The sequence below is a fragment of the Mytilus edulis genome, chromosome 4 (assembly GCF_963676685.1).
Source record: "Mytilus edulis chromosome 4, xbMytEdul2.2, whole genome shotgun sequence".
In the NCBI taxonomy this organism is placed as follows: domain Eukaryota; kingdom Metazoa; phylum Mollusca; class Bivalvia; order Mytilida; family Mytilidae; genus Mytilus; species Mytilus edulis.
Genome location: NC_092347.1, coordinates 27,542,428 through 27,568,139, shown reverse-complemented (window position 1 = coordinate 27,568,139; position 25,712 = coordinate 27,542,428). Strand labels below are relative to the sequence as shown.

At 33.4% G+C, this 25,712-nt stretch overlaps 3 protein-coding genes across 6 annotated transcripts in view; 2 read left to right on the top strand and 1 right to left on the bottom strand.

Annotated features, from left to right (window-relative positions):
• LOC139521809 (cytosolic carboxypeptidase 1-like) overlaps positions 1–4,860 on the bottom strand; it is a 28,487-nt gene extending 23,627 nt beyond the window's left edge. For 2 of the 4 annotated variants that reach the window (XM_071315444.1, XM_071315447.1), the window contains exon 1: positions 4,616–4,846. The gene's annotated coding sequence lies outside the window, so the exon portion shown is untranslated. Of the gene's footprint in view, positions 1–4,615 lie in introns of all 4 variants that reach the window. The other 2 variants (XM_071315445.1, XM_071315448.1) reach the window with 2 other exon arrangements.
• A 2,530-nt stretch (positions 4,861–7,390) lies between these two features.
• LOC139521813 (hillarin-like) lies at positions 7,391–25,145 on the top strand. The gene is made up of 9 exons (XM_071315454.1): positions 7,391–7,467; positions 7,911–8,012; positions 16,366–16,485; positions 16,972–17,219; positions 17,533–18,634; positions 19,595–19,760; positions 20,471–20,745; positions 22,552–22,737; positions 24,961–25,145. Exons 2-9 carry the CDS (start codon positions 7,929–7,931, stop codon positions 25,021–25,023), a joined length of 2,244 nt encoding a protein of 747 aa, XP_071171555.1. The 5' UTR covers positions 7,391–7,467; positions 7,911–7,928; the 3' UTR covers positions 25,024–25,145.
• Positions 11,472–14,204, top strand: LOC139521821 (collagen alpha-2(IX) chain-like). Its single transcript, XM_071315464.1, has 3 exons — positions 11,472–11,669; positions 12,401–12,484; positions 13,489–14,204. Exons 1-3 carry the CDS (start codon positions 11,510–11,512, stop codon positions 14,034–14,036), a joined length of 792 nt encoding a protein of 263 aa, XP_071171565.1. The 5' UTR covers positions 11,472–11,509; the 3' UTR covers positions 14,037–14,204.
• Positions 25,146–25,712: the final 567 nt, after the last annotated feature.

The window sequence follows — 25,712 nt, the reverse complement described above, 5'->3', positions numbered from 1 at the left end:
ATGTTCCAGGACAGTCTGAGCAGTTGTATTAGTTTGTTTGTTTTTGTGATTGCAATAATTTTATTTACATTAAGGTTCATCATAACAAATGGACAAATATGGCTGTATTTTCACCTCAAAAACTACTCTGTGTACAGACTTACCTGTGCTGTTTGGAAAGTTTTAATGCCTAGCATCCATTAGATATATAAAAGTTAAATGCATTTTGTGTTTACGAAAGATAAAATCTTTCTCGTTTTTGATGGGCTTTTTTTTTCCTTTCTGCAAAAATAAATAAACACCTGAATTACTTTGATACTGTTCACTCACTGACTCAGATGAACTCTTTAACTCACCTGTAGTTGTGAAGATACCTCTTGTCCATGTCAATTAAGGGCAATCAAAACAATACAAACCATTTTTTTTACCTGAGGGAGCATCTCATAGTTGTACCACAACTTAGTTAATTTTCACACCTTTTGCATGAAGGAAAAAAATGCCCATCAAAATCCAAGAGATTTTATCTTTCTGAAACACAATATGCATTTATCTTTATTATATCTAGTGGATGCAAGGCATTAAAATTTTTCCAACTCCACAGGTAAGTCTGTACTCAAGAGTAATTTTTGGCATGTAAATACAGCCATATTTGTCTGTTTGTTATTTAAGTAAAGTAATCTTTATCTTAAGTCGGGTTGCATATATGTAACACTCAGAAACGTGTCCTTCCCCCCCAAACGTGTCCGTTTCCCCCAAACATGTCCACATCAACGTCACTGAACTGCAAAAACAAGTTGTGTTGTCAAAGGGGGCCAAAGCGTGTCATTTGTATAAACGCTCAAACGTGTCCATTCTTTAATAAACCCCCAATCGTGTCCAATCCCCCAAACGTGACCATACCAAGCTTTTTATTTTACTGGAACTATCATTCGTGTTCATATTATAAAAACGTAGGTTATTTGTGTATTTTTTTTTTATTATTATCATTGTATACTCATTTTACGATCTTTTACTATTTCATTAAAAGATCAAAATAAATTACTTAAATTCTTTTTCTGTTCGCATTAAAATGTTTGTAGCATTTCACTCTTTATTATGTGCCATACGTTGTATTTTGGAAGGCAACATTTTTTCTAATTTCTGCAACTTTTATTTGAAACGGCCTTTATATTACATAACAGACATTGGAGTAGTTTCTTACTGAAGTCATAAACAAATCGGTCTTTACTCGCATTTATTTTTTTTTAGATTAAAATCCAAACTAGTGGTCATCCCAAATAACCGTAAAAATTAATGCCAAATTTTAAATTCCCGGTTTGATAATATAACCTATCTACAGTATATATCGTTCAAATAACGAATGAAATATTTGGCACTGGACGTTATTTCTCTTGTTCGTGTGTCTTTAGTGACGCTCGTAACTTAAAATTTATTAAAAATTAGAACTGTTAAAAAAAGATGGGAGGTCAATTCGACTGAAAGCCCGGGCCCACCGTGCAATATTCTGATTAGTATAAAAGGCATCATCGGAGTTTATTAGTATAAAATAATTTACATAGTAAACGATTAATTCAACTGTACTAGAATTATTTGTATGTTTTCGCTTTAAATGAGCATGAACTACTTGCAACTGGACAATAAGCAAATTAAGTCGTTAATGCATATGTTACATATTAAATTTTCAGTAATGATAATCATTAACAACCGGCATTGAACAAGTTAATGCTAATAAATTACAACTTCATCAACTGTGTCCCCCATCAAAGAACTGCCGTGAACGTTATTGATGTTGCGTTTAGGACATGTATTAGCGCTTAAAGACGCGAGACGTTCTGGTGTTTAAAAACGGACACGTTTGGGCGAATAACAATAGTATCGGGCACGTTTGGGGGTTCTAAAATCGGACACAATTGGGGAATATTGAATATTATGGACACGTTTGGGGGGAAGGACACGTTTGGGAGTGTTACATGTATACATAATAACAAAGAACATGAGCTCTTAATAGCTCTTTAAGCGACTGATATTAATAAACAAAACATACATGTAATAACATCAGAGTGATGAACCTTAATTGTATGGTATCCGGTCGTTCCGGCCCCAAACCGATTCGGCCCAAAGTCAATCCGGCCCAAGTCGATCCGGCCCACGTCGATCTGTCCCCAAGTCGATCCAGCCCCATAAGGCCAGGATTTTTTAATTTGGTGGTTTACGGATCCGCCGACCCGATTTTGCCGATTTCCAGAATAAAAATAAAATTGACTTTTCATGCTTTTTTATTTTCACCGACTCTAACAAATACATTATCCCTGAAAAATAATTAAAATCTTCTTTTTTGATGGTATGAAATGCATTAATCACTAAAAAAAATTGATAACACTTTCTGTTGTGAAAAAATAAAACTTCCAGTTTACGTTTCTAAAAATAGACAAATATATAACTGACCTTGAAATGTCGTTTACGCAAATGATTTTGCGGAACGAAATCTGTGTTCTAAATCAATTACACAATAAGTTCGTTTCCCTTATTTGTCATCAGTCCGTAAGATGCATAATCTCATAGAAATAGACTTGTCCAAATGTGGACAGGTGGAAAGCACCAAGTAAAAGTTCTGAAAATCAACAAATCATTTAGAATTTTCTTGTTTCATAGATAATAAAAAAAAAAAATATCGTCCATTTGGATAAAAAACGGGAATACATGACACAAGATTAACCCGATATTCTCGTTTTTCCAGTGGACGAGTCTATTACGTTTTTGACACGTGTGTTGAAACTTATTGTCGTACGACGTTTTTTACATTTTTTTTTCTTTATCAGTTTAAGTGCTTGAAGATCATTACTCACCAAGTTTTCTGGAATTGATTAACAGCTACGTGAATTTGTTTTTCTTGTTTGTGAAATGACGATTAATTTCGTCTTTGTCTGTGAACACCCCCCTTTTTACGGGAAATTATTAGACAATGATTATGTCATGCAATCTTTATGACAGCTGAGCAAGAATATTTCATTGAACTAAAATTTAAGAAATTATGACAAAATAGCATAACAAACATATTGTTAGAAAGGTGAAATAAATATTTATTTTGCATATTTTCTGACTTGAAAGATATTTTTTTTTCTTTTTTTTCCCGACCGACCGACCCGACTTTTTCATGGGGAAAATCCGTAAACCAACAAATTAAAAAACCGTGGCCTAATAAAATATGAATTAATTATATTGATTTTTGAGGAATTTGTCACAAATTTTAACAGTATAAATGGAATTTGAAAAAAGTGTCTGATGATGGATGACTACAGGTCAGTGAAGTATTGGAGTACCAGTTAAAGAACTATTTTAAATCGATACGAAAATGAGTGTTATTGTGTCTGTTTGTATTGCAGTTTCTACATTTTTAAATTATAAAGTTATTTTCCATGATAACTTTTACTTTGAATTTCATGGCGATTTTTCTTTTATTCAGTTCACACACAGAATAGCTAAATAAATATTTACAATCCAATGGACTTATAAAATTTAACGCATCATTATTCAATCAAATCATTAGTCTATAATTGGTTTGTTTATTCAACAGTTGTCTGATGATTGTGAACTAAGGTAATGCCACTCGTAATCACTTAATTCAATCAAATCCTGATTAAATAAAGTTACGTAATCAACAAGGTCTTTATAGTTTGATCTTCTGGTCATTGCTGGTTGGTGTATATAATAATAATTATTTGTATTTTTTTTTTCAGGTTACATCATAGGCTTCTATAACATATATAATGTTAGGAATATAAAAGAATATAAAAATATTCTATTCTATTCTATTCTATAACTTTTGGTTTTTTTTTGTAACATCGAATATAGTCAATATATTTTTCTTATTTTGAATAGTTGTGTGTAGATGAAAAAAAAAAAAGTAATATGAGTATCCATTATTCTTTATTTCAAGAAAATATCAAAACAATGACACAGAATGCATGTTTCACTCTCTAAAATATAATATCAGCACTCTTTTATAGAAAGGATTCGGCAAATCAATTTGAGAAATTTTAAGAACTTGAAAATAAAAACAAAGTTTGTATGTATCAGCTTGGGGATCGGCTTGTACCGTTCATGTATGTAACTATTTGTTATTACATGTTACACAAGATGAAAGACTTGTTAGGATCACAGTCAATTGAAAGAAAATGCTAATTACTGCTGATTAATGTTGATGTCTGAATTCTTTTATGTAACGTTTTAATTTAATTACCCAATAATCTTGAAAACTTGTAATAAAAACATAATCAACCTAGTTGTTTTATACTCATCAAAAGAAAATATTATTCAAAGGACTTTTTAAATTTTTTTACGGTACACCTTTAACATTATAATAAAAATAATAAACATTTATGAATTCCAATTAATATATATATATTTATTTTTTATTCCTTAGAAATATTTTTTATTGGGGCCGGATCGACGTGGGAAGGATCGACTTGGGACGGATTGACGTGGGGCCGGAATGACCCGAAGGCCTAGAGTATTTCTAATGTACATATACAGAACGACAATACAGACAGTTATGTTGAGTTTGCAACTTAAAAGGGGAAAACTTTATGTGTACCTCTTCAGATTTATAAACAAATTGCAAAAATATTGTAATTACATGCAGAACACCCACATAAAAACAAGGCCTACAAGGTTTTTTTTAAAACTTTGACAGTGTCAAGATTAGACCGCTTATTATAGTGACTCGTATTTTTTCGTCTCATAAGGTTAGGATGCTTTCCCACTACATAGTTGTTACAGGATGAGTGTTGTCAGACAGTTTGTTAACTTTAAAAGAAAATACTGAACTTTGACAGACATATTGTTTTTACCTGTCACCAAGAGTGGCGCCCCAGTCGCATTACTTCCCTTTTATGAAAGATTACCATGCAATCCCAAGTTTACCAACGTCACGATCATTTCAAATTTATGGAACGCTAATGAATCAGTTTAAAAGCACAATAAGTATTAACGCTATTGACGGCCCGCTATTGATAACGTGAATACAAAAAATAGACAATTGAAAAAATATAATAAAGATTTATCTATGTTGACCAGGTGTGGCCATTTCGCCTTTTTGCGTTTTTTCCTTTCACTTTGCAAACAAGAAATCGAGAAATCGAGAAATCGAGAAATCGGGAAATCGAGAAATCGGGAAATCGGGAAATCGAGAAAGCGAGAAATTGAGAAACCGGGAAATCGGGAAAACGATAAATTTATTTCCCACTTTCGCCTTTTCGCGGCCTTCACGTTTTCGCGCGTTTTGCTTTCTTTCATGATTGCTCGATTTCTCGAAATCCCGAAGTTCTTGATTTCCCGATTTGTCGATTTTTCGCTTTCTCGCTTTCTCGCTTTCTCGATTTTCCGATTTCTCGATTTCTCATGAGAGTGATATGAGAAAACTCGAAATCGCGAAAAGGCAAAAAGGCGAAATGGCCACAACTGACCATTTCGCCTTTAAGTTTGAGACTGCCCCTCTGGTATACCTTTCGTCCGTCTGGTATATTTATCTCATGTTTACATCTATTTACCTCCTGCCAATAAAAAAAAACCCTGTTTGTTGGGTTTTCTGTTTTTTTCTTTCACTTTGCAAACAAGAAATCGAGAAAGCGAGAAATTGAGAAACAGGGAAATCGGGAAAACGAGAAATTTATTTCCCATTTTCGCGTTTTCGCGTTTTTGCTTTCTTTCATGATTGCTCGATTTCTCGAAATCCCGAATTTCTCGATTTCCCGATTTCTCGATTTCTCGATTTTCGCTTTCTCGCTTTCTCGCTTTCTCGATCTTCCGATTTCTCGATTTCTCATGCCTGAAAGTGACATGAGAAAACTCGAAATCGCGAAAAGGCGAAATGGCCACAACTGGCCATTTCTCCTTTAAGTTTGAGGTTGCCCCTCTGGTATACCTTTCGTCCCTCTGGTACATTTATCTCATGTTTAGATCTTTTTACCTCCTACCAATAAAAAAAAAACCTGTTTGTTGAGTTTTCTGTAAATTAAGGTGGATCGCCAGTATGTATTTCCTCGGACAAAATTTCTGATACTTTGTCAAAATGAAGATTTTACTATGCATTTTTCAAAAATATTATAAAAGTATGGGTCACCATGCAATTTTTCAAGCTACAAGTCTTAAAATTGCTTGAATTTGCATTGATTATTTATGAAAAAACACATTTTGTGCATGAAAAGAAATCTTTGAGATAGAATATATTTTTTTTTTTGAGAAGATAAGTTTTATTATGTGCTTTTTAAAGAACATAAAAACAAAAAATAGTTTCACCGAAATATAAACAGTCTTACTTATAAATTGCAAATCTGTCTCCAAATTTGCAGATTTAGACAAAGAACTAGACCGATTGTGTACTGCGATTGTACAATTCAAGATGGCGGTATATCTACCTTAAATTTTTAAAATGGTATAATGCGATTTTCTTCTGCTTTATAGTACAATGGAACATGATAATTCAAGTGAGTTTTGGTTAGATTATTGCTAGCATTACAGGTTATATAAATGGGTACAAATAATCGTAGATCTGGACATGCCGGAATAGACCTAGATTTGACTAACTGGGCATACAGAACGTATTTAGGCTAGCAAAATGCTGCATAATTCTTATTACATGCACTGAAATATTAATCACATATTTCTATGATTTTTGATACTTCACGATAATTTATTAATTTGTACTTTAACATTTTTCATTAAACCTGAGGTGCCTCGTGATTTAATGAAATTTCGACTTCTATTGCTGATCTGTTGTATTAATTTCTCTGCAAACGCTCACGAATCAGGACAATACCACTCTTTGTACACAGTAGATCGAGTACTCTTTTAATAACTCGTATGTGTTCTGTGGATGACTTCACGGTGTTGCAAGGCAACAGGTGGTCATCATACCTATATTCAGTCCTTATTGTCCATTTTCAGTCGAAACTCGATCAACGCCCTTGATCCCACCAACCGTTTATAGAGCCACGTACCATTTCATTTTAGTAGTTGAGTTAAATATGTCTCAATGACATATTGCCCACATTTTCTTATTTGATCTAGTAAATAGGTTCGGAAAATTTCCGTTGAAATTGTTCATTCAATGGGGTAAAATTGGAAAGTTATTATAAAATTCCTTAGAACTCGAATACTTACAAATAAGTATCTACAGAGTATAAATTATCAAATTTAATATGTTTCATGCAGTTGCAAAACACAGTGTACGAAACATAATTAACAAAAAAAAGTAAACCAATGCAAGTGCGTGAACTATTGTATTTTGATTGACAATAAAAGTTTGATAACGATAGAAATAAACATATGTTTTAAAAGAAAGAAATAGGTAATCACTACAGTGATCATAAAGTGAGAATGTCCTTTTCAATTCGGTGATCCGGTACATGCACATTAAAACCATGACTGATTAAACTTATAAACAAAGGTGTTTTGAAACCATTTCAATTAGTAAAACAGAGAATCAAGGTAAATATGTTTATTGTATATCCTCAGTACATTTCTACTTTAAGTTTTTAAAACTGTCAGGAAACCTGAAAAAAACATACTTGAGGAAACGCATAGGTTTTTCATTTACAGTTTTCGACCTTTCAATTTACGGCTCTTTGGTCGGGTTGTTGTCTCTTTGACACATTCCCCATTTCAATTCTCAATTCAACAGAGATGGCGGAAATACCGTCATCCAGACAGGAGCACAATGACACAATTATAAAAGAAAACACACATCGAGCGGGCGTCCAACCTACAGTCTTCAACAATAGACAATCTATGTTCATGGTATGATACAAAAATTCAATTGTTTACAGCAGAAATGAGATTAACCAGATACTGCGCTGATATTTATAAGATTCCAAGTTTATTAAACGTAATAGACGATAGAACAATCAGTTTCAGTGCTCATTTTGTTTCAGTAACCAGCAATTAGACTGATGGGCACCGGGGCATCAGTTGGGGAAAACTTACCAAAAGACAAGAAAACTGGAACAAACTTGCGGGAACCAGAAGAGGAAGACGTAAGTCAACTATTCTATTATTTGGATTGGCTGGACCACACACTCACGTGTTGTAAAATAAAATCTGTCAGTCGGATCGTAGAAATTAAAATCAATATATTTTCTTTAATCGTTAAATTTATACTGATCTAGCTGGGTTATTTTTGCTTAACCCCGTTTTATATAAATTGTTTGCCCGCGTCACACTGTCCCGATTTTTATATACGATGGACACCCGAATGCGAAAATTGTAAGTTCGTACGAAGTTGGCCCCGATCTCGTTAAAATACCAAAAAGTGACCGAAGCAAGTACGATGAATAACGAAGTCTATACGATGGTGCCGAACTTATATACGATAGCAAAAGATGGACATATGAATGTTAACCGAAGACGGGTATTTAAGCTTCATATCTCAGCCGAAGCCTACACGATGGATTACGAAGGCTACACGATGGATTAGGAAGGCTACACGATGGATTACGATGATGGCACGATGGCCATACGATGTCTAAAAGATACGAACAGAATTTCGACAACATATCGTTTCTGTACAAGTCTGCCATGCATGGCGGGAAATCGATCTTTTTGTCTAATTCTTATAAAACTTAGTTTAATATTATCCCTTCGCCTACTACATGTAAGTTGCGTGTAGATAAAATTGTTATGGACACTCTAGAACCAAAATGCTCAAAACTTGGTATGGTGTTACTCGTTAAGAATATCTTAGGCGCTATTGACTTTAAAGTTCAAAGGTCAAGGTCACAGAGGCAGTTGTAATACAAGGCAATATCACCCTTGTGGACACTCTAGAACCAGTATGCTTCAAAAGATTTTAACCACATTTGGTATATTGTTCCTCCTTGTAATGGTCTGACATTTTTTACGTTCAAGGCCAAAGGTCAAGGTCATGCAGATGGACTTGTTTTTTCTCCTTGAAATAGCATAATACACAGGAAATCGGTAGCTCATTTGTTTACCTGCTGGTTCTAAAGACAATATTAAAGGTATTTCCAGTTACTGAATGTTTTGGTTGATTTCTAAAAAAATAGTTTATTTATCAAATATGCATATTCAATTTACCATTTTCTGCATGTGTCACATACAAATATAGGGTCCATATTTGTCCCCAATATGTTACATACGAGGGGATGCCACGCCTTGTTTGAACTGTAAAATGTGTGCACTAGTCTGAATAATCACCCATAATTATGCCCATGTTTACTGATCTATCTTAAAGGAAAGGTAATGGGTTTGTTGATCCCTTTTATTAAAAAAAAAAGCTCTTTCCAGGAGAATATCATAATAATATAGACAAAAGGAAGGATGTGGGGAAAGCAACAAATGCGGCAAAATATGACATATAGAAAACAAAATGGTTATGGAGTAAACATTCGTGTGACAACAACTCAGACGATACATAAAAAATCAGAATAATGAAGAAAAAGTTGGTTGCCCTATATACGTGTACCTGCAGTGTTGGTGTACGAGGCGCGTTTATGATTTTCATTATGTTACTTGATATGAAAAATTGACAAAAAATTATATTTTACTTGTAAAAGTAAATCCTGAGCCTGTAATAGCTGCTCTTCTTGTTCCATTTGAATTAATAGAAACAACGCTGTCGCCTTTCTTGTTCTCATAGAATCATATGATATGAGCTCCATGTTTTGTGAACGTCTTTCTTAACTGTCGCATTAGACTGACCAGTGCGTATCGCGCATGGCACTTTAAATGTATTTTAGCGCGAAAATTAAATAATTAAAATACATTTAGCTGGATTTATTGCCGTCGTAGTTCCATCTTGTCGCCTTCGTACTTTTATTCGATGGCAACACGACGGGATTACGAGGTCTTCACGAAGTCGTGTTGCCATCGTAAGACCTTCGGGTATCTTCGTGATTCATTCGTGTAGACATCGTAATGTCAAAACTGCCCGATGGAAACGACGGAAACACGAATGCAATACGATGTGCAAAGATACATTCCCGGTGACATTTCGATGGTGATGATGGTGATACGAACTCAATACGAACCCTCAACATCGGACGCACCATCAGGGATTTTTTAACATGTTAAAAAATTTAGAACCCTTTCCGAAGTTGTCCCCGAAGGCTAGAAAAAGTGGCCGATAGTTCTACGATGGTTAAAGATGGCACTACGAATAGCCCGATCTGGATACGATCAGTCCCGATTTTGAAAAATTCCATTATCGTGTTGCCATCGGCGTAAAAATCGGGACAGTGTGACGCGGGCATAACGAAAACTGACACATTCTCCATCCAAGTCCCAATGTATAAAAATTTGACAATTATAGATCAAAGCCGGGCTAACCTAAATTGGTATGTTACAAAATATATACATATATTGAAATTGAACTTGCCTTTTCTTCCATTTCCATTTTTTTTTAAAACAAATTCTGTATTTAACAAGGAGATGCATATCAGGATTGATTTTCTTTCCAAGAGTTTTTTGTTTTTGGAGGGTTTGTTATATTTATGAGAACATATGATAAATCAGTAATGATGCAATGTGTTTGAAACCATATATTAATTTGCTCTCGTTTCCCAATTAGTCCAACCAAAAGTTTAGCTTTAATGCTGTTAAATCGCTAGTTTAAGAACACACTGATTATAAAAGCGGAGCTTTCCGTAGAAATTCTGTAAAAAATGGGGTTCTTATTCTTTAAATTTAAAGAAAATCAGATAATAAAATTTGTAATTTTGATAATTTGAAAATTTCCATCGAAATTACAGCTTGTCTTTTTTGTCTTTTTGTGTTATATTTTTGTGAGTGTCGTGTTTCGTTCAATTTCATATAAATTTTGCAACAATCTTATCGTTCAATACTCTTAAGGGGGCTCGCGGGTCTAAATCAAATTTTTTATTTAATATAAGATTTCGCCATTTTTTTCTATAAATGAACTTTATCTTATACCTAATAGAAAAATAAAATAAAAAATGGGGGTCACCGATCATTTACGCTCACAATCTGACTTCGAAAGAAGCATACATTTTTGTAAAGGTACTTTTTTTCTGTTGAACTAATAGGAGAAAAAGAGGTAATATCGAAATAAAAAACGAATTTAATTACAGAAATCGCTTAAATTTTACAATTATTTAGTTAATGTATAGCTTATTTGAAAACAATAATAAAAAATATAGGTCACCGATGAGTAAAAAAAGATATTTCAATTTTAATGACAAAAAATAGCATTTTTGCACCAAAGGGAGATAATTTGAGCTTTTTTCATGATATAAACATTTTCAATGTCACCTGGGGCCAACACGAATTGATTTTTTGGAATAATTTTTGTACCACATGATAGAGTAACAACTACTAAAGGCAATAAATAAAATTTGTAATGAAAAATAAAAGTTTATTTTTTTTCTGAAAATCTTATACCCGCGAGCCTCCTTAAGCATCTTAAAAAAAAAACTGTCTGACGAGCGTATTTAGCGGAAATTAGATTAAATTTCGTTGATGACGTTGCGCTGTCTGCAAAACCGAGCATTTTACAATGGAGCTGCTTCTCTTCGTATTTTCTGTATTGTATTTATGTGTAGCTGCACAAGAATGTCAGATAGACAATATCCAGGATGAAATTTCAAGCTTAAAGACAGAATTATTAGAACTATCTTTTGATATGGGTGATATGAAAATCCAAAAAGTCGAACCAGGTAAGACACATTTTTTATTTTAAATTCTCAAAAAAGTAGAAATTGTTGTATACTAATTGTGTTCAAATCAATCGGCAGAAAACGTGTTGAAATTTTTTATCATTTTGTTTTATTCTTTTAAGAGTGGATAGGGATAGGATAACATACATTCAATAATTGGGATATCACAGTTTACTTTTTGGTCCATAATAATGAGAATGCTATTTACAAAACCTCTTGTGACTACTTTTCTGTTCACATTTTGCTCTTACTTTTTAAATATTATTAAACTATCAGCTTTCAAAATTTCTCCCTTTTTTCTCTCTCTCTAAGGACAATTAAATAATAACACTCAAATAATAAACTCACCTCAAATAATAATATAAATGAAAAAATTAAATAAAATGTTTACAATTACAATTACACTGAATTACTGTGTTATGAAATTAATAAATTTCAGTCAAAATCAATCAGCTCATGTGTGTATTGAAACATATGTAACATTACAATGTTTGCAATATCAAATTTACAATTTTACTGGTATAAAACACATTTTTTTTCACATAACACAAAGGGATAATTCAAGATGCCTTCATGGTCAATTAAAACAGTCTTGTAATTCACACTGTATCTTGATAGTAACAAATTTCTCAAATATATACAGACTAATTGGATAATCTCGTTTGTCGAAGAAAATTTCAACCGACCGAGAAATACATTTGAATTGCATTATAAAATATTTTCTCTTCCAGTCCACAGAAGAGCAAAAAGAGAAGCAGCTTTATTATTGGGAGCTCAGGGTGTGGCTGGACCTCCGGGAAGACGAGGTTCTACTGGTATGTTATTGAAAATAATTATATCGAATTAAATTTACCATATACACTTTCATACTTTTCATATACACGATGAATGACCACTACGTAAAGTTCATGCAATGAAAAGATCTTCGACATACGCCTACTACATACATATTTTGAGATGTGATACGATTGCCAATGAGACAACTACCCATTTAGGCCAAAGACAAAGCCATGCAGAAAAATTTAAGGTCACCGCATGACCACTCAACAAATAGTTAAACCAATATCACACATTTAGCTCAAAATGTCTCTGGGATGGCTAAAATCGAAACTATCAAAACGAGAAAGCCAATGACCTGTTTTCTACTACAGCAAAAAAAAAAAAAAAAAAAAAAAACACCACCCAAAACTTTTTTCCATATAATTTCAATTGAAACATTTTTTCACTTCGCTTCTGAAGCTATATTTTTCACGAATTTGACCTACCGAATTAGACTTTTTACCTTTATTTGTGGCACTTATACCTATTGTGTCTGTTTGTTTTGTTCACGCATCATTATCAATATTATTAAATTTGATGCGACTGTCGTACAAGTGAGAGGTTTAGCGCTATCAAACCAGGTTCAATCCACCATTTTCTACATTTGAAAATGCCTGTTCGAGTCAGGAACATGACAGTTGTTGTACATTCGTTTTTGATGTGTTTTGTTATTTGATTTTGCCATGTGACTAGGGACTTTCCGATTTGATTTTCCAGTATTTTTGTGATTTTACTTTTTTTTCAAGTCCAACAATATAAAAAAAGATGAATGGTCAGTGCCTAAATTACTAAATATTATATACTATTAAACATAATTACTTTTCTATTAAGTTTCCTTTGGTATTTGAATTTCTAAATTCTTTGTTTAATGAAAGAGTATCTGTGCTTTTTAATTTTATTGCATAATTCTAAAATGCCTGCAAATAAAATGAATGCGGTGTTAGAAATCCTCGACGCTTAAAAGCATTAAGATGATTGTTTTTCATGTTTGTGATTTTAGGACGTCCTGGAGCCCCTGGTGCAACTGGAAAGAACGGACCTCCCGGTACTGAAGGTCTTAGAGGGAATAAAGGACTGAAAGGCGATAAAGGTAATCGTGGCGATATAGGAATGAAGGGTCCAAAAGGAGAAGATGGACCAAAAGGGCATCATGGTACACCTGGCCACCAAGGCCATAGAGCTCCAGATGGTCGCGAGGGTCCAACAGGCCCAAAAGGACACAAAGGACAGGACGGTTACCGAGGACAAAAAGGGAAGGCAGGACGAACAGCTGTGAAAGGACAGAAAGGAGGTTCAGGACTTCGAGGTAATGATGGACTGTTTGGATCGCCAGGTGACCAGGGAGGCAAAGGAGAAAAGGGAATGCCTGGACCAATAGGAAAACAAGGAAAACGTGGCGTTCCCGGATTGCCTGGATTTTGGGGTTTTATCGGGAATAAAGGCGACCCTGGACTTCCAGGTCAACAAGGACCACGAGGACAGAAAGGAGAACTTGGAATTGTTGGCGAGCCAGGCCCTCAAGGGCCAATAGGTGGAGATATGATGTAAAATAATAAAAATTCCTGGACTTTATCAGTTTTTTCTTAAACTTTCTTAAAAAGTGAAGTTGTACCTGATCATAATAAATGGATATTCGATCGTTTTGAATGTAACTGTCTTTTGTTTAACAACACTTTATACATATCAAAATAAGATAAATAAATCAGTCAACATTAAGTCTCACTTTTCTTAGCCATAGTTACAGAAAAGACCTACAATGTAGATCATGTGGAAACAATCTATACTTGATATTGCCTATATTATATCAAATAGATGTGTTACTGAGAAGTTGCTCACGAGAAAACTGATAAAGCAGTGGCGGATCCAAAACAGTTGTAAGAGGGGCCCGCTGACTGACATAAAAAGGCGGGGGAGGGGGCTTCAGTCACGCTCCAGTGATTCCCTACATAATAAACCAAATTTTTCCCACGTATGAAATATTATTTTACTTTAGTTATGACTCGTGTAAGTCTGCCGGATCATACATCACACTATACATAGAAGTCGAACGGAGAAACCAACATTAAAGACTATATATATATATATACACTATATAAGGGTCGTGCTGATCAACCAACAACGAAACTGTCCTCAATGTGTCTAAATGTTAATGTTTATATATTTTACGATACAATAAATTATATCTAAGAATGGCGACACCCTTTCTGTGCGATACAAAAATCGTTTTAATGTGTTCACCTCAAATAGTAGTGGGTAGCGGTAGTGGGTTTAATTCCAAGCTGCGTCCACAAAAAACTTGAAAATTGGTATTTGATCCTTTCTCGCTAAACACGCGGAATTTAGGATTAAGAATAAAGACTGGTCAGCATGGAGTCTGAATCATGTGTCACGGTATGGTGACATGTTTCCTAAGGTCTGATACATTGAGAACTAGCCCAATACAGATCCGATCCGGCCGGGTAGGTCTAGTCACCACACAAAAATGAACGAAAAACAAATATGTAACACATCAACAAACGACAACCACTCGATAACAGACTCCTGACTTGGGACAGACACATACATACATAATGTGGCGGGGTTAAACATGTTAGCGGGATCCCTACCCTCCCCCTAACATGGGACAGTGGTGTAACAGTACAACAAAAGAACAAGATATTAAAATCAGTTGAAAAAGGGTTAACTCATCAAATGGATACACATAGAAATACATATAACAAAAACACAGAGTGGACGTGACCGGACACTAGCATATCACAACTGAGAGGGGAGGTAATCAACACGTTGAAGACAGCCCATGCATTCATTTCGTTTCTTTTAATCATACTAATCGCAGTGACGAAACATTGACTTGTGGGCAGATAATGCTAAGGTGACTAATATGAATTAAAGGAGATATGATATTTATGTTAATGAAACAGCAAACAGCAACCCTATCCCACACACTCAAATCTATATGTTATATCATTGGTATCGACACTTAATGCAATATACTGAATTTGCTGTGAACTATTCAGAGGTTAATATTTCCATTTTGTTAAGTTTGGAGGATAAAAAGAAAATTTTCTTCTTTTCAATATGTGTAGTAATCAACTAGCTAGGGTTGTTTATTGATAACAAAGATGACCTAGATGAAATTATCTAACTGTTTCTTCAGCGACGGTTGTGTATTGCGAAATGTTATATAGTTGGCTTTCAATTAAAAAAAAACACTTTGAAATCGCCGAATCATTAAATATATACGTTCGTTGTAATATTCTTTGACTAGAGCGAGTTTAAAATGAACGTTCTTCATTCTTATAGGTGTTGCATATTATACATATGTTAAATTTTTTCCCCAAAGAACTCAATTTCCATCTTTTTTGACAATTATTTTTATGTTGTTGCACCAGTTAATCTTACTAGATACTTTGATCACCGTTTTCATTTTTTTTCTCTCAACTGAATAAATGTAAAAGGGGTAGTCAGGTTTTTCTTCTCTATTTCTCTGTTCTAAATAGAACAATATCAATGCTAAATTGAGAGTAGGTATGCTGTCACACATTTAAAAAAGAAGGGAAGGGAAAACTGTTTTTTTTAAGTCCGTGTTGCAATGTTTGTATTTTCTTCTCTATTTCTCTGTTCTAAATAGAACAATATCAATGCTAAATTGAGAGTAGGTATGCTGTCACACATTTAAAAAAGAAGAAGGGAAAACTGTTTTTTTTAAGTCCGTGTTGCAATGTTTGTATTGTTTATTGTTTGTTAAAACAGTGCAATCCTATTCTTTTTGATTTTACAATTATAAAATTCTTATCTTATCTTACCCTTCGTTGCTGAAACCTACCATGTATTTTTCTGTTGAAACCCTTGACGATCAGATAGTTGTTTATTTCAGGTGAATGTTCCAGATATCCCTAGGGATGACATATACCCATCACCACACCCAAGTCTTATAAAGAAGAACGATATATATCAATCCTGGAAGTACAGAGATGTCGTTAACCATGTCATCAAGGTAACACACAATAATTACTTTTATCTGATATACATTATTCTTTTTAGTTTAAACTTCGAAAATCTATTCTCTTTAATACCACATGTTACTTATAGACATTGATAAAACATAGATCTATTAGCATTATCATAGATCTAAATGGGAAAAAAAATCAACGAAAGCTAAATATGAATGTATTTTTCATTTCAATTATCCTCGTCTCATGAGTTTTTGTGCTATTAAGAATGCATTGTAACGTCACAATATCTATTGAAAAATCATGATCTGACCATAAATAAAAATGGCTATTTTCATCTTCTGAAAGTGAGTTGTTGAATTGCAAAGATTTTTGTCCACATTAAACGAAGACACATTGGGACACATAGAAAAGATCCCTTGGTGAATAAGTCAGGTTCAATGTATATCGAAACTTTAGATTAAATTTGAATGTTTTTGAAATTTTAGTAATAATTTCAAGACGCTTTGTCATATATCTATTGATTTCAGGCACCACCACGTTTGCAGCGATCATTTGATGACCTGATCGCCTATTTGGCACATCCTTTTCGACATGAAATGCAAAAACTACGAGCAATCTTTGTTTGGGTGTGTACACAACATATTGACGGCATGTCATTCAAAGGATTCACAGATAAAATGACAACACAAGACCATGCAGTCACGCCTCTCGGATACTTTAAACTGATTAAATATAAGAGAGCATCATATGCCACATTCCTGGCACTTCTTTGCAGGTAATATATCTTTGATTTTATGAACCCGAACCGTGTTCTCCTGATGTTTACATAAAGGTTCAGATCAACGTAATTGACCATTGATTCAATAAAAAAGAAAAGGTAAAATGAATTTACAGACTCTCAGAACATTTGTCTTAAATAATAGAAGCAAAGTTAAAAAAAAAATTGAAATCTTTTAAATAATTGCAGCAAACTGCAATATTTTTAGATGTGAATTCTTTTGAAATTTCGACCGTTCGTTGTGCGATTTACCACACACCTTACACAAAGAATGCAATAATATGACTTGGTTTTCTATTTGATTTAACAGGAAAGCTGGTATCAAATGTGTTGTTATCAAAGGTATCTCTAAGAGTATGGGTTACAATGTGGGTGATAAGGATTTGTCAAAACTGAGAACAAAATGGAATGCAGTCTACATCAAAGATAGCTGGAGATTGATCCATCCATTGTGGGCCTGTAAGTCAGTCATAGGCAAGGCAGATTATAACTCGTGGACAGCATTTTCTGAAAACGAAGAAGAAAATGTAGAAGGTTGGACCGTTCAGAAAATTAATGATTTCTTCTTTCTGACAGATCCATTGGATTTCATACATTTCTGTTTTCCTGATGATCCTGGATGGCAACTTCTGGCCAACCAGTTCACTTCAAAGAGGTATATCCAATTACCATTCGTACAAGAAGCCTATTTTAGAATGGGATTTCGCTTACTTACACAACATTCCTGTATCTTAAAGTCAATGAATGGACAGATTGAAGTAGTGATTCGTATACCAGAAAAAGAGAAAGTTCAAATGAACTTCGAACTTTTATACAGTAAGAAAAACGTAACAAACATTGAAGGCGACCGATATAAATTAGATCGGTTTGTTATTATGAGCAATGATGGTAAAAGATATTCATTTCTAGTGAGATTTCCACATGAGGGTATTTACAAATTTTCTGTGTTTGGTGGAGGACTCAGACACTCAGTTATACCATGGTTAGCTGACTTCCAGCTTAAATGCGATAAAACTAGACTTAATGCCCAACCAATACCTGTTGCACCATGGATTGGCTTCGGTGTGACGTATGCCTTTGATGACTGTGGCTTGGCTAACCCGACAGAAAGAAATGGAGTTTTGTACATGAAAGTGTTTCATGACACGGTATTGTCCTTTGATGTTACTCGTCCAATTCAAATCGAGATGAAGCTCAAACATAATACTCTGAAGCAAAGAGAGCTTGAACATCGAATTACCTGGAAGAAGTCTCCTTCTCGTTTTGACGTGTTCGTGAAGATCCCACAGGCTGGAGATTATGTGATTAGAATATTTATAAGAGATAAAGGATCAAGAGGCAAATACAGGAACTGTATCAACTATCTGGTTACCACTGACGAACCCATCTACAAAACTAGAAAAGGCTACGAGGTAGAATAAGTTACTTATATTAGACTACAGACAGACACAATACATGTTTATTCACCTATTTAAATCTATATTAAAACTCCAGTCCTCAATTTCTCGAATGAGACCTACCAAATAAAACTTAATCACCGGGTTTATACTTATGCATGCATGACCACACGACGGGTGCCACATGTGGAGCAGGATCTAGTTGTCTATGTTGTGTGTTGTAAACTGTTGTATTTTTTTTCAAAATAATAGAGATTAATCCATTTTGTTCGTAAATTTATGTATTAGCCGAAAGTTTTGTTATATAAACACTAAATCTTAACAGTGCTATATACACTATCTTCGATGTTTTATCTACGATGAAATTGAATCAATTCGTGTTATTTGATTTTAGCATTAAAACGCAGACTGTACTTAAATAAAGGCAGCAGTATACGGCTGTTCAAAAGTCATAAATCGATCGAGAGCAAACGCATCCGAATTATAAACTAAAACCGAGAGAAACACATTCACTACAAGAGGATAACAACGAAACAACTGAAACACTGAAGTGCAACAAAAACAAATGCAAACAAACATATAAACGAACTATTTCATAACAACTGCCTTATTTTTGACTTGGTACAGGATATTCTAAGAAAAAAATGGTGGGTTGAATCTGTTTTATAGCTACCCAAACCTCCCGCTAATATAGCAATGTTGAAAAATATCACTAGAAATAATTAAATATCGACCTTCACTCCTGCTTCAACTTGACAAGCAATAAGGAATACCAAAAATTGTAATTACAACTTAAATCCGTGATGACGAATATCAAAATTAGTAATATTAATTGAAATTTATCTTCATATGTCCTTCATGAGCTTTCGCAATGATGTTATACTGATCGGAAATTATATAATGCCTAATTTTACTAAAAGTTCCATGCAAACTGCATTTGAACAAAAACAACACATGTTAATTTTTTGTTGATAGGATGCAGCAGAAAGAAACCTACGAAACACAGTTAAGGATGTAACTAGTCAGAGAGACATTAACCGTCTGAAAGATACGATTATCAAATTTAAAAAGGCTGGACTTGATGATAAGGGAGAATATACAAAAGCCAGCGTGAGACTGGAGCTATTAGAGGTCAAACAAGGTCAGTGAATTTTAAACGTCGTATTTGAGAAATGCATATGTACTAGTTATATGGAAAACGATTTGCATATTTGAGATTACACCAGAAGTAAATGCCATATATGGCTATGACGTTTATAACCAGTTACATAAGCATCTGTATTTAATTGTTTCCCGATTTGAATTACTTAAGTAGACAAATGTTTGAAGTTTTAATTGGTAGGATGATTTCATGTAGTTTTAATTGGTAGGATGATTTCATGTAGTTTTAATTGATAGGATGATTTCATGTAGCGCACTGATATTTATGTGTCAGAAATAACCGATTTGATTTTTTTAACTTAATAATTTAGTGTAACTGCTGTGTTATGTAATATACATCGATCATTAAAGTCTTTCGTGTAGATTTGAACATTATAGAAAAAGTCAAAAACAAAGCCCAAGCACCAAAAAAAGATGTTTAGAAATGCATTTAACGACAAAATCTATATCAGCATTTTCATTACTGCTGTGCACCTTGGTGATTAGAAATAAAATAATGAAACACAATTCAATAAAAACAATTAAACAACACAGTTTTTAAACTGACTCACACGATCTCTAATCAGAAAAATTCTGATAGCATGAAGATATATTGTGCATAGTGTTAACGTTCAATACAATTTTTGCTAGGTGAGGAAATAAAAAAGGGAATCTGGTAATTGTCAGAATGTCTAATTTTTTTCTTTTTAGGTTTATTAGATGGAATAAACGCAAGAAATAAGGCTTTGTTGATTAAATCTATTCAAAATGCAAAGGATGGTGGCTACAGTAAAAAGTTGGCAAAACTTATTCAACAAGCGGAAGAAACATTAGAAGAAATACAAAAGCTTGGATTGCATCCTATTCCAAATATCAACAAGAAAATTATATCTGAGCTGGTATCTTACAAAGTTCCTCACCAAATTGTCTATGACATGTCCTATGCTACATTCATACTTCTTGGAGAAAAAGAAGAAAATATAAAGGTAGGATAGAACAAGAGAAGACTTAAGATATTTCAAACTATGTTATCAGAAACCTTAAACCAAAGCCAGAGACATACTTTAAAAACAACGAAATATTTTAAAATAAGCAATTAAATACAAATAAATGCATTACTGAAGTACAAATACGATCATGATTCGTGATCCTATGTATACAATGATCTCATTTCTCATGATATTTACTGTTACACTAGAAAGTATCGAACGAGGAAATATAAATTCACACTACAACAAAATAACGCCATTGTGTTCATTTGTCGGTAAGTACTTCAGTAAACTATTCAAAGTGTCAATCTTACTGTTTGGAAACCTGGAATTGGTTTTCGTGTCATAAACATTTTTTTAAAAACAATGGTGCAAACTAAAAATAAGGGAATCAGATGCAGTCATTGTTGAATTGTTGCTGCAAATGAATGGAGTGTTAACACAATGAAATATATTTTTTTTTCATTTAATTTTAGCCGCACTTCCGCAGGTTTTTTCTCCTTTTTAACTTTACATGCGAGACTTAGTAATAGGGTAGATACTGCCATCATCATAAAACGAAATTTATCACAAGAAATGACAATTTGCCACTTGCAAACACATAAATATTTAAAATAAAGCATGCTTAGTTTAACGAATTAAATTGTAAAGTTGTCATAAACCTTGCTATAAAAAGTTGATAGTAAAGATGTGAATTTTCCCATTTGAATGCCAAGGTATTACCCTAGCCGTATTTGGCACAATTTTTTGGAATTTTGGATCCTCAATGCTCTTCAACTTTATACTTGTTTGGCTTCATAAATATTTTGATATGAGCGTCACTGGTGAGTCTTATGTAGATGAAACGCGCGTCTGGCGTACTAAATTATAATCCTGGTACCTTTGATAACTATAAGAAGGCTAGTAACCAATATTGATCTTATCTTGAAAGCTTAGTAAAAAACTGACACACACAGTGTGCAAACATTTGCGATTACATGAGTCATAGAATGTAGTGAGGTCAGTTACAATAAAACCGTTAACATTTCAAATCATGCTGTCGCATGCAAGTATTAGTTCATTAATGGAATCTATAGTATGTGAATGTATAAGTAATATCATTTTGGTGGTTAGTTTTATTGTTAAAATCGTAAAAGTAGCATATTCAATGAATGTATTTATACTTTGGATTTTCTACCACAGAAACACATATCGGTATATCTGTTTCTTGCAAAGCCTTTCGGAATTTTGATAACTCAACGCGCTTCAACTTTGTTCTTATTTTGACCTTTTAACTTTTTGGATTCAGGCATTTGATGTTTTCTTTATAAAGAAAAACGTTTCTTACGTACAAAATCACAAGCCTGGTAATATTGATAAGTTTTTAAGTCCTCTACCGACGAAGTCAAAGGAGATTACGGGTTTGGTATCCACCAGCCCGTGCGTTTTTCGTCTGTCCATTCGCCAGTCCTGTTAGTCAGTTTCCACATATTTTTACTTTCTCCTTAGATCAAGTTTGAATTTTTGATATTTGATGTATAGTTTTACCATAAAATTTACAAATAAGATTGAATTTTGTTCGGTTCGAATGATTTTTTGCAGAGTTTTGATTCCGGTCACACACAGTAATTTTTCCACACTTTTTTCGTCATTCTTGAAGATGTTGACTTATAATAATTATATAGTCTACCCAATGACAAGTTGTAGATTAGGTTTGCACAATCAATTTGTGAGCTAAATAGAATAAAATGGATTAATAAACAATACATTATCTAAAAAATGTCATTATGTTTATGCAGTTTATAACAGTATGAAATATTGTAGGAATGGGACTATATGAAAGGTCTGATGAAGAAGACGGGTCGTGATAACATAATGAATCGTTTTAAGAACTTCAGACTCGACGACGTGCCCACCAGAGAAATCGGAATTGCACAGAAATTGGTAGTTGACTACGATGAATCTCAAATTAGACAAATCAGCATTGGTGCCACATCTTTATTTAACTGGGTAATAAGTTACATTTAAGCTGAATTAAGGAAAACAAATTCAAAAGTATAAAAAAAGGTTAAAGTCATAAAGTAAGAAATCTTAAAACAAACATAACTCTAGGTTCAGATACGGTCATTAATTTAAAAAAAAAAAGGCGTCGGTGTCCATATTGTAATAACACCACCACCAAGAGTTAAGATAATCTTTAAATTTATCCAACAGAGGCTGTTTGCACAACATTCCTGACTTTGGAAGGGTATCATGTGAAAATCAATTATAGCTGCATTATTGACACCCATTAAAAAATCCACATTAACAGCATTAGGTCATACATGCGTAAATGATGATTGCATCAACGTTTAATTTAGTACACTGGAACGTGGAAAACCCTCAGTGTTTTTAGTGTTTTTCAAGGCTTACGAAAAGACAATTAAAAAATGACGTGTCAATTAAATTTCATGTCGGCACAAGTATGCCAACAACCAGACAGTTTTAAAAATGTTCTTTGGAAAACTGAGGCTATGAAATATTGTATCAACTGGGAGATATGCACTCCTTATGAAGGTGCTGCTAGAATGTTGCTACATAAAGATGGAAAGCAAACAATGGTAAAACTGAGGTAATTTTTAAGTCACTGTCGATTTTAATTGTATGTCACACTTTACTGTATCAGTAGTATCATTCAATTGCAATGCAATTGTTTCACCAAAAGAGGTCACCAACCTATTATTATTCAGTAGAAGGACAATTCAATGTTAAAAAAACTATGTTAATTTTTTGTGATATATGATTATATGATAAGACAGCCATTATTTGGTCTCATAAAACACTTTGACGACATTAACATGTTATAATAAATCATTGCGGTAAAATCCTTTTGCTTATTTCGAACTATGTGAAGAAGAGTGTATGGAAATAAGACCAATTTTACATTATTTTCCTAATAACAAGACGTTTGAAATTATATGCAAGCATCTGAAAGATGTTGCTGGAGAAATTCATGATACTTTGTGAAATTGTTTTTACAAGAAACCAATGCAATTTCCTTAATATACCCATTTCTTTCATATGACATAATATTACAAATATACTTTTGAATATTCAGTTTTCTATTTGATGACAATGATGCAGATGTTTTAGTTTTTTAAATATGAACTTTGCAATATAAACATCCGTGATCTGCATCATTTACATGATACTACTAATTAAATATTAGATGGAATGCCGGACAAGTTTTCTATTATAAAGTTTATTTCATTTTTGTGGTTTCCCTTATCAAAAACGTCACATGTATGGTATCTTCAGTAAATTGGAAAATAGCATGAAGTTATTCTCGCTGCTGACAATTTATAAGTTGCGTTTAATTGGTATTTACCAACACCTCTGCCTTTATCATTGCGCCAGGAAATAATTAAATATGTACACAGTTTAAACATAAGGAGATATGTTATAATTATATATAATGAGACAAATATCTATAGAGTTCAAACGCAGTGGGCGTAAGCAATTAAAGGTCTCCGTTCGACCTCCAACAATGAGGAGGGCCCATACTGTACTGTCAGCTTTAAAAGACCTCCGACATGAAACAATGGGAAACAATTCAAGTCTTCTTCTTTTCGTTAATTTTAGTATATTAGAAACAGTAATTATTTATTGAGTGACATGTCATTTCCTTCCTACGTACAGTCTTTTTCAAAATCCATTCTAGGTAAACATTGCTTATAAGTTGGAGGTTTGGTTAGCTATTGTATACAAATAGGTTCAACCCACCATTTATTTTCTTTAAATGCCTTGATCCAAGTCAAGAATATGTGAGTTGTTATCTACATTCCATTTCTATGTATGCTGGCGTTTGATTCTGTTGCAGTTCAGTGTTTCTGTAATTCTGTTGCTTTCCTCTTATAGTTTGTATGTTTCGCTCGGTTTAAGTTTGTTACCCAGATGTGTTATTTCTTAATCGAATTATGCCTATTGTATTGAAAGCGATATGCAACTCTTGGCTTAATTAAGCTATTAAACTCTTAATTTTCGGCGGGGTTCGTATTGCCCAGTCTTGAGTTTTCTATGTTGTGAAGTTTTGTTTGTCTGTTTATGTTTATCTTTTTCCTTTTTAGCAAAACACTTGTAAGTAAATTTTTGACTTGCGAGTTTAAATGATCTTTTGATATCTTTCGCCCCTATTTTTATCCATACTTTCTAAACACTAACTACATGCAGTTAATCTGACTAACTTTGTTGTAGCTTATAGAAATTCTGCAACTTAAATACGCAGGAAGTCCAACAGCGAGGAGCAACAATATATGATACCCACGTTGAATGATGTGAAATACCAACAGAAACAATATACAATACAACAGAGACAATCATTATTGATGACGATTAGATATTTAGATATTCAATGAGTGAAATTAAAATCTGAATTCTGATTATTTTCTTTCTACAAAGCTTGACCTTTAGTGGCGACATTATGAATTTGTTAAATCAAATGTGAAACAATCATTGCATCCACTTGTATGGAATATTAAGTTTGTGAAGTACAAAAAATAGGAAATAACACATCTATTAACTGAAAACAAATTTAAAATATTCGTATACAGTGAAACCTCTAATTATCGATCAGCGTGAACTAAAGTTTGTTCCAATGTTTATAGTGAACATTCAGTCATACAAATAAGAACCGTACACTTATCACACCAAAAGTCTTCAGTTCGTGATCATGATTGGACTCGGATTTAACAGAGTTTGTTGTAAATGGACAGTGGCAATGTTTGGGAATACTATCATGAGTAAAAAGATGGAATAATTCTCAAACTAGCTCTGAATGTTATTTTTGGAAAAGTATTGTCTCGTTATACTTTTTTGTTTTGTCTCAGGAGATTTCTAATCATACACTGATATGTACAACGCGTGGATGACCGCTAAATTTGACAGGACATATATATATATATATATATGTTTTCTCATCTACATGCACGTAACACGATATTGAATCT